General features: G+C 35.4%; 2 protein-coding genes across 2 annotated transcripts; one reads left to right on the top strand and one right to left on the bottom strand.

Moving 5' to 3' along the window:
• The first annotated feature begins 1,523 nt into the window (after positions 1 to 1,523).
• On the top strand, positions 1,524 to 2,051 carry NF-YB5 (nuclear factor Y, subunit B5). Its single transcript, XM_021425135.2, has one exon. The coding sequence runs from the start codon at positions 1,524 to 1,526 to the stop codon at positions 2,049 to 2,051; it is 528 nt and encodes a 175-aa protein (XP_021280810.1).
• A 3,381-nt stretch (positions 2,052 to 5,432) lies between these two features.
• Positions 5,433 to 10,231, bottom strand: LOC110414220 (potassium transporter 5-like). Its single transcript, XM_021425300.2, is given in 13 exon segments — positions 5,433 to 5,713; positions 5,765 to 6,345; positions 6,819 to 6,830; positions 6,947 to 6,986; positions 7,123 to 7,317; positions 7,320 to 7,376; positions 7,470 to 7,637; positions 7,727 to 7,987; positions 8,110 to 8,160; positions 8,277 to 8,391; positions 8,393 to 8,525; positions 9,757 to 9,983; positions 10,037 to 10,231. Coding segments are annotated over 13 exon segments (2,316 nt in total).
• Positions 10,232 to 10,435: the final 204 nt, after the last annotated feature.

Here is a 10,435-nt window from a genome sequence, read left to right as displayed (position 1 = left end):
AGTATCTGCAAAAGAGGGTTGTTTCACTTCTTAATTAATTTATATCTTTTTCTTTATTAACCCTAATGTTTTAAAATCTAATGAAAGAAATAAATTGCCCAATTTAGTAACTTAAATTGGTAGACTAAATTAGTCTTCAACTTGCCAATGTGTCCATATATTTGTGGCCCTGATCCTACTTTAGGCAAGTTATCCCTTTGGAATTGATTTTATATACTACACCTTTTCCCTCAATTTGCTCAAGAAGTCAACAGAAAAAATGCAACAAGAACCTCTTGACGTATATAAACCTATGATTTAATTCCTTCTATATATCCATGAAAAAGTTTCCACTCTGATTTCATAGAAGTCTCAAATCAAAATTATTTTATTTTTATTCTTCACAAATTAAATAATAAATAATATTTCTTCTGACACTTATTCTTGAAAAATCACAAAGTCATCTTAAGAAAATAATTGAATTCTCTAATTAGCGTATAAGACATCGAATATTCCTCTACTTCTATTTATTATCTATGATTTATTTTTTTTTACGAATATTTGATTTTATAAAATGACATGATTGATTCGAAATGAATACGCATCTAATAATTATATTTAGTGTACATAATCAAATAGCTTTCATCAATCAATAATTTAGAACTTAAAGCTTACGCTTAGTGTTATAGACTGCTTTAATTAATAATTTATCCAAGTCATGTTTATCGTGTTGGGGAGTGGGGGATGGTTTAACAAAGCATAATGATCATCAAGATTATGACCTGTAAATCAACTTGCATAATAAGTTCTCCTGATTATCAATGGATCAATCTTTCACTAATTGCCACGTGTATGCCATATATTTTGTATCCTTTGACTGCTGCTCGTAGGCTAGGTGGCATTATATACGAAGTCCAGAGCTTGAAGAGTACCCGACCATGACCTCACAAGGAACAATTAATTTCTCGTCGTGTAGAGTGACATAATCTTATGTAAAAACCTAAATGGTAGGTAATCCAACTTTAGTGTTCTAATTTATAATTACTTGGTTTCTTTTTAGGTCTTAAAGTTTGGTTGCATCTACTGCAAGAAGCACACGTGCATATATTTAGTCCACAAATTTCAAATTTGCAGCATCTTTTAAGGGTTGTCAATTTGAACTTATTGAGAGCACTAAGTGTTAAGGAGCAAAGAAGGGGACCATTGTCTATAATGGATAAGTTTGATTCTATTTTTTATAAGCCTTTAAGGTTTAAATTGCTTGCACAAGCCCCCCAAGGAGTAGTTCTTCAATATTTTTCCTTAAAGAAAACCCTAACTCATACTAATAATGAAAATTTACCTGTCATCATGTTTCATAAAAGTTAACTAATTTGTCTTATTACCTATCACGTCATCTGAAACAACTTTTATTTTTTTTATAATTTATATATACATGTATGCACAAACGCACACTTAACTATACATCTATATAATAGCGAATTAGTAATTACAAGCAACGTGTCTGAGTTTAATGGGATATAATTAGTTTTCTCTTTGTAGAGATGACTGATAAAATAGGAATTGATTCAGATAGAGAAGATCATAGCTACAACTTTGCAGGCGCTGGTGGTGTCTTAGGAGAGGATGGCATCGTTAAGGAACAAGATCGGTTGCTTCCGATAGCTAACGTTGGGCGAATCATGAAGCAGATTCTACCTCCTAACGCAAAGATCTCCAAAGAAGCTAAAGAGACCATGCAAGAATGTGTATCCGAGTTTATTAGCTTTGTCACTGGAGAAGCATCTGACAAGTGTCACAAGGAAAAGCGTAAAACTGTTAATGGGGATGACATTTGTTGGGCACTTGCAACTCTAGGGTTTGATAACTTCGCTGAGCAATTAAAAAGGTATTTGCATAGGTATAGGGATCAGGAAGGAGAAAGAGTTAACCAGAATAGGGCTGGCAACCATGAAGAAAAGGAAGAAACATCAAATTACAGAAGTGAACTGCCTAGGAGATCTGCAGTTCCCTCAACCCCATTGAAGTTCAATGCTATTGACAGGAGCAGCTCTCTCTCCAGGCCGTTTTGAAAGATATAAAGCGTGGTAATTGTTTCTAGACTTGAAGTTAAATTAAATTAGTTCTCTATGTTTTTGATGAAATAGGTATGATCATAACGCAGCGAGCTTGGAGTTGGGGGGTGTTAAATGTGGTAGATGTTTTACCTTTCTGCTTGTGAGGCTTTAAATCTTCACTTTGTCTTCTGATTGATTAATATCTGCTTAAGAATTATGAGAATTGAAGCTAGTTCTTGTATGTTTCCTCCTTCAATTATGAGTTTTTATTGCAGGTATTTAATTTGTTAGACAACCAGTAGCCTATCTGAGTTCATAATTGGGAATTTATGTATAGAAATTTAGGGTTTGGTTTATGCTCACTAGACCTTGCTAATTTGATTTACTCAATTTCGATTTTAAGCTGAATTCCTTAACTGTTTTGAGTGAAACTCACCAACACTGGATAGTGAAGACTATTTTCAGGGAAAATCAAAACGTGGAATAGTTAGTATGTTTTATTTGATGCATTTATATAGAATGTGAATTGTCAGGAATACAGTCAAGATTATAAGGGATTTTTGTATTCCTTGGACTTTATACTGAGGTTTGTTCTTTCTACCATGATTCAGATCTAATCACCAAATCCTTTTTTCTTTGTTATGTGGATAATTATCAATTAATTTATCTCATTTCCTAACTGACGTAGCAGTCTAGTACAACTAAACTTTATACTTAATTTTCTAGCTTGTTTTCCCAATCTGTGCTTGCAGTTGAAATGAATGAATAGTTTTGACTAGAGCCCTCTCTTCTTTTGGCCTCTCCTTCCTTAGTCCAACATTAGAACTAGCTAAGACATGCACATGCCCTAGTCTTCTTCTCTGAGCATTATATTACTCCAAGACCAAGTTACCCTTTGAAAATGAAATAGTGAATCCGGCCGCATCTACAGCTTTTCTCATTTCTTCATTTACCCTTTCAAGATGGTCATAATTATCCATGGCTAGGGTTTCTCTCTGAAACTCCTAGATCCTGGGACCACAGTTTAGTATCTGTGTTTGGATATTTTTCTGTTTTGTCGTGAAAACCACCACCAGGTCTCGATCATGCTGCCATTTTCCTTTTTTATTAAGGTACACTATTCAAATGGACATTGAACAGGTTTCCTGCAACTGAGGATGATCAAAGTCAAGGTTTTTTGGAACTTCTGTTTATAGGTTGTTTGCAGATGCAGACAATGAATGAGAGAAATTAAAATACGAGAGTAAAACATTTGTCTTTTTCTAGGATTGAACTTCTTGTTTAACCGTTTGAAAGATACTGTCTGAGGGGAAAAACGAAAGAAAAAGCTATTGTTTAATTCTTGCTCTTGATAATTTAAGAGAGAATAGAGAGGATGATACATGGATTTCAGACAGGCAACAAATTGTGAAAACCTAGACACAACCCAGTGAGCTATACACACTTCATTTTGCTTTAGTTTGTAACGGAATTTTCTCCTTTATAAAATGGGTACTTGTCAGTTTCCTTTTCCTTCATTAATTAGATTTATAAAGCTGGGATCTAACATCTATATTGAAGTATAAAAGTTCTCCTCCTTCACTTTGTATCCATGGAAAGGGTCACCACTCACCTGGTTGGAGATGAGCCCAAATGAACAGCCAAAAAAGTAACTTATAAAAGAGGAAATACATAGGAGTGAAAGACCTAGTATGGGAGAGATATAAGAGAGGCCAGGAAAGTGGGTAGATTTATACATTTGACTTAATGATTTTATTTACAATTCTATCTTTAATCTCTTTCTCTCTCTCTCTCTCTCTATTTTCTGTCTTTTATTATATATATCAAACATAAGGACCTCTCCTTCATTTTTTCTCTTTCCCTCTGTTTTCCATCTTTCATATCAAACACAATGAAGGGAAAACAACTTTGCTTTCTCTCTGTCATTTTTCTTTCATCACCTTTTTGCCTTCCCTCCCCTTCCTTGCTTCCAAACATAATGCTTGCCTAATTGGGAGAAAACTACCTTCCTTGCTTGATCGGAAAACATATCTCCCACAATTAGTTAATTAATACAATCACCAATATAAGATTCATTAAAATAATATATGAAATTCACATTTAGAAATGATAGATCTCTAAATAATTTTTTATTATAATTAAATAATTATAGAATAATACTCCTGCTTAATCCATTTATCGGTAAATCCTAATTCATGAGTCCTGCTTGTCACATCTAGCATATAGGCATAACAAGACGTGTACCAACGTGCCAGAAGTAATATGCTGGAGTTGGTGAGACAGACACTCGTTTAATTTTCTGGATAAGCAAGGAATTTTTACCGGCCACGTTTAATTTTTCTATCATAGTCATTATCCATATCGATTAATTTAATTTGATCATCCACCAAAATTGAATTAATTAATTGAGCAGCATCACACAAAATTTTTATACATTTCTAACCTGGCTTTTTCATGTGAGAGATTGGAGTAGCTCAAGTGTTTTGCGATGCTTTAGTTGAATACCTCACTGTGGTACATGGCAAAAGCCTTATGTGCTTTATGCAATTCCTAATAAGTCTAATTTTCTTTTTATGAGAAATGTCATGGTAGAATTACCCTCAAATGAATCACTGGTTGAAAATCTCTATCCTAGTCAAGGACGATAGTTCCTTTAAAAGTTCAATGTAATTATATATGGCAATGTGTTCATATATTAATAATTTCATATATATAAATGCAATGAGTTCATTGGGTTCATATATATATATATATATACACAGAGAGAGAGAGCATCTACAACTTTATACTGAGAAAATATATGGGAAGAAATGTAATGCAATTTTTTCTTTTTCTATTAAAAAGAAATATAAAGCAATTTCTTTAATTTTTGGATAAATAATAGTATAACGCAATTCCATTTAGTAAAATGCAATTTACTTTTCAAAAAAATTTAGTGTTTTGGCTACCAGATTGAGTCCTAGCTAGGGTAACACAAAAAGTTAAAAGTTTATATATATATATATATATATGTATGCATATAAAATAGAAAATCATAGGTAATTAGATATATGTTGAGTTTCTACATAAAAATAAAAAAGGCAATATTACAGACTGTTGAGTACAAATTGAGCTATCTTTTCTTCTTTCTTAATTTCCCATGGAATCCATATGATTATTAAGAAAAATAGTGTAATAAAATCATGAAACTTTTGCATTCATAATACTAGCGCTTACAAATTTAAGTACGCATGCCAAAAGCAATGCAGCCTGTTTTATTCCTTACAAGGTAGAATAATTCCCTGCAACCTAAATTTCTGAGTTAGAGTTTAGGAAAGCTTTGTAGTGCTGTATTTCTATAGCTCTAAAAATGCAGCAACAATGCTTTCAAGCCCATCCAATTCTTCATAATATATTCTACAACTCGTAAGTCATACCAACCTTAAGCATGCGCCTGTGAGGAATATCAAACACTTTTTCACTTTGTCTCAAATTTTTCTTCCGGATATTATAAGCATAATCTATTAAAATCGTCTTCCCTGTTCCAGCTCCTTTGCTTGCGATCACCTCACTCTCACCAATCAAGTGAACAACACCAGCTTGCCATGCTTTATCTACTGTATTGATTTCTTTCTCCACCATCTCTTGCCAATCCTCTTCAACTTGCCTCACGTTGTCTTCTTCATCCTCCCTGGTATCTAGTCCATTATCCCATTCCTCACCCCTTGTAGCAGTACTCTTTCTATTACTGACTAGTACGTGAGACGACCATACATTTTCTTTGATAAACTCTTTCAGCCTTTCAACTAAAGTCCACTCAAAGGATTCTTGTTCATTTCGAATATCTGTATATCCATATCTAACAACACAACGAAAGACATTTAACTCCTTGGGTTCCACTCTTCTAAAAAGAAATCGTTCTTCAGCTGCAACCTGGCTAATCGGTAGTGATTTGATAGAGACCAAAACAAGGACTGAAAGCAATGCTGGTACATTTGCCACATAATGCTCAAATATGGGTAGAATACCATGGACAAGCTCTGAGTAAAACAATGCAACTCCAGGAATTCTACACAAGTTTGTGCCCGCAGTAATTTCCCTTGACCTTTCAAGAGAAATTTTGTGATCGAGCTCAAAATTGTACTTTTTTCGGTATACATTGTTCGAAACATACATCACTGTCATTAGGCCTGCGGTAAAAGCTAACTGTAAGTATCCTCCTTGATCAAATTTGTAGAGAGCAGAGCTCAAATAAACTAACTCCACAGAGCCAATGACAAGAATATAGGCGATAACCAAAAGTATGTTGAGTTTCCAAAGGGATCGGCTTCTTGCTGCAGGTGGCTGAGAAGTGTCCGAGTGCTTGGTTTGTCTTTCCTTGGTGGCTGTCATGAGTTCGATGGTATGCTGCTGATCGCTTGAGGGTATAGGTTGATCTTCTCCAGCTGATTTGTGAAAACGACGATGCTGCTCTTTTTGTTGGCTATGATCTCTTCTGATACCGGTACCAGGTTCGCGAAATTGGTCCAGATTGAGGTTCGCTTTTCACCCTACTTGTGTCTCTCCTTGCGGTCTGGTTTTACAATGTGCGTTTTGGGGTGCTGCCTTCCTTCTTGATGGCTTCTTGAGTTGTTTCATCTCGACACCTTTGGGTTCTGTTTTATGGCAACACTGATTTTGTACAGGCTGACTATCCAGTGTTTCCCGAGAAAAATGCTCTGTTTTGTATAGTTTAGACAGTTTCTTTGGGTTCTTGTAATGCTACCACTACCCTTGAGTAGCAGACTTTGCTGGAAAATGTACATAAGCATTAACCTCACCATTTCTCTTACGCCATGAAGAGTCTTTTGCAGTCAAGCCTAAGACTCAAACTGCCAATTTGGTGAGGAGATCAATAAAAATCACTTTTCCAAAAAAAAAAAAAAACCAACAATGATGATGTTAAAGTCATTACAAACACTACCGCAATCCCTGTACGCAGTTATTTCTCGTTAATTTTAATGCTTAAGTTCAGGTAATTAGAAGACTGATATGAAATAAGATACATAATTGCATCAATGTTAATTAAATATAGGTAATAAAGTATAAGCAGAGTTGTGAGAGTTACCATATGCATTGCCAATCTTTTCAGTGGTCCTGGATCCAACAGTAACCCCTGTACAAGCCAACATCAGTGGGTAATTCACCTCACGAATGTAAACTTGTCCTTCATATTTGGCTGATGTATAAACAACTTTGACACGAGGACAACACCTCAATGAGAGTGACTTCTGGATTATAGAGAACGACCCTGAAATCATTCTTGACTTGCTATAACTGCAGCCGCCACAGCTAGCACAAACATTGGCCAATACAGAGGGCCTGCAATATCCCAAACCAGCCACCTCAATAGGATATACATCGTACAAAGGAGAGTAAAATGGGGTATCCCTGGGCTCGACTTTTATTTTTCACCTGGAATTGATTTGAAAAAGGCATCAGAAACAAAATTTTCATGTTTACGAAGGAAGGAGGCTTGTCCAGTATAGGCCAGTATCAGAGCTGGGTAGGTCACGGTGCACATGCTTATTTGTATGGAACGAACTGTGAAATGGCCAACACCAGCAAACAATGCTTCAGTCCCTGCATCAAAGTGCAAGGTTGTAACTAATATTTAACAGTTCTTTCAATAAAAAAGAGTTAAATTGAATAAGGAAGCAAAATTTTGGAACCTGTTATGGCAAGAACGATCCCACCTAGGGAGACCCGTGCATCCCTTTTGTTCCTCCTAAAGTAATCCACAATGTATTTTGGGTCTATGGCTTTAATGACTGTTGGATCATATTTGATTAAGTTGTAAACTCCAATTCCACCAATGAATCCGAGCCAAACACAAAGTATAGGAGCAAAGCTGTAGCCCACTTTGTCAGTTCCAAATCTTTGAACCATGACGAGGCAGACCAAGATAGCTACCGATATCCAAACAATCCTATCTGTTTACACCAAATGATGTTATTGTGAGCAGCTTGCTTTTCGTTTCAAGAAAAGCAAAAGAAAAAAAACAAAAGAAATGAGATCAGTTTGTTTTCAATCTCATGGCATTAAAATAAGTTACCTTCTGTCATTGCAGCTGTAGCTTCCTTAATGCCACCCACAGCTGGCAAAACTGCAATAAAGTGTTTAAGAAAATGTATAACATAATGCTTCTTAAACATTGATTTCTAATTGGTAAAACAAGTAAATTATGACAGAAATGAATAGAACAATTTAAAATTAGCAAACCTGAGATGCAGGGGGTGAGGACACCATCACCAATGACCACGGATGTGCCAAGCATTGTGATGGTCAAGAGAAAAAGTTTGGCAAACTGGCTGTTCTCTAACTTGGACTCGATTTTTTGATGCTCTTTTAAGGCCTTTGGTGGGCAATTCCAAATGGAAATTGGATACACCACGATCCTCTGCTTGTTGACTAGGGATCAAACCCATCCTCGCACATCGGCATATTAGCGAGTACAGGGCAAATGTTCCCCTTGAAAGACGTCAATTACATAATTGTTCTCATCCATTCAAACTGCTGAAAGTGAGATTGTATCCTCTACTTGTCATAAGACTTTACTTGCTAAATTAGCTAATCCTGGATGTGAACCTGGTTCTTTTACAAGAATGATGTAACCCTCCTTCCACCATTGTTGGAGTGGTAATATTGCGGCCCGCATTAGGGTGTCTTACTAGGAGTGACTAAAGTCCAACATGCTAATGAAGGTGGTTTCTTAATTAGGCCTATTTGACAGGAAGTGGTTGCTTATATTACCGCAGAATACTCCGATTGAAATTCTTATTAATGGTAACAAAGATGTGAGAAGTAATTTAATTTATTGGTGACGGTTTTATTATAAGAACTGTTTGTAAGAGTAAAGCATGAGAGGAACAGTAAATTGGAGGAAAAAGATAAATGGCAGAACACTACATTACATATACTAGTCTTTTCAAGGAAAAATGAAACAAAGTAGTCGTTGAGAAAGTTTTCTTTGTTAAAAAAAATATATTATAAGTTTCTTCTTTTTAATTTTATTGGTGAGAAATTTTTTCTTAAGCTACAATTAGATGACTGTTAATTAAGAATTGTTATAGATATGACAACCAATTTCATGGTCATGTATAGTTGAATGAATGTTTTAAAAAGATTCGGTTAACAGCTGCTTGTAGATATTGATTAAGGGTAGTGTTTTCTATTCTTTTATTCTAATTGATCTTTTATGGAATTTAAAAATCCAATTCACTTGCCACGATTTTTAAATCGAAAACACTGTGCTTTGGGCATTGAGAAAAGAGCTTAGCAACCCAACGAGTAAATTTCAAAATTCATCGATTACACATGCTCAGACAGAAAAATATTATTAGCTGATTGATTAATTAATTACAATTATTATAATTTCTATTTGGCTAGCTAATAAAGAAAAGATCCGCTTTGGTATCTATCGTAAAAGTCAAATTTCTGACCTCGACAAGTTCATAAACAATCTCTCTTTTAAGACCCTGCTACATGGTGTTTACATTAGATTTGCTAATAGTTTTTCTTTAAAAAAGAAAGGGAAAGAAAAAGAGTATAGCATGTTCACTGAGTAATTACTGTTCTTGTCGTAGGAAACAGCTTTGGTATATGGATGGATGCAATCATGCAATATTTTACTATTAAATAGAGAGACAAGAGCTTGCTTCTTGGATCTTAATAAATTAATTAGTAGTAATCTTAATCTTACGTACCTTCACCATTATCATTGGCTCGCAGAACGATGAAGACGTATTTGATCTAAGGCATGGGAGTGATGGTGTAGAAGATCAAAGAAATGACTCCCAATATGTCATCCCTGTGATTTATACCTTGGGCAAAGGTGCCTGCGTAAACATAAAGAGGAGATGTACCTATATCTCCATACACTACTCCAATGCTCTGGAATGCTAGTTGCAGGATCACCGACCATTCATATTAGTTTTGTCCTCCCAAGGTAAACGAAAGAAGAGGCAGCGTGCGGTACATACCTGAGAGCCACGGTCATAATGGCTTGGAATTACCTTAGCGGATTCCAAGTCCAGGGAATCGTATCTGCGCAGGTTCTTATGCCCTGGGTGTTTTTTCCCGTTAGAAACTTCCTCATGGGTTCTTTTGATTCGACTTCCTGATCCAAGCCCCTGTAACTCTGACAGACAAAAGGGTTGGCTGTAGTAAAGGGTCATGGGGTGTGTGAAAACTGAAGAGTCATAGCTCTCAAATGTGAGGGCGGGGGTGGAATTATGTACTTTCCTTTGATAACAACTCTTGAAAAGGCAATCCAGCATATTCATTTGACTCGTCCTAATAATTTTGGAAAAATTCCAAGAATTAGATTCTAACATGCCAAAATAATATTAAAACTAGATAGGAAAAGAGGATTTTCTTTC

The sequence above is a fragment of the Theobroma umbraticum genome, unplaced genomic scaffold (assembly GCF_002168275.2).
Source record: "Theobroma umbraticum cultivar Fairchild unplaced genomic scaffold, ASM216827v3 scaffold_4.1, whole genome shotgun sequence".
In the NCBI taxonomy this organism is placed as follows: Eukaryota; Viridiplantae; Streptophyta; class Magnoliopsida; order Malvales; family Malvaceae; genus Theobroma; species Theobroma umbraticum.
This window is presented reverse-complemented; position numbering and strand designations above follow the sequence as displayed.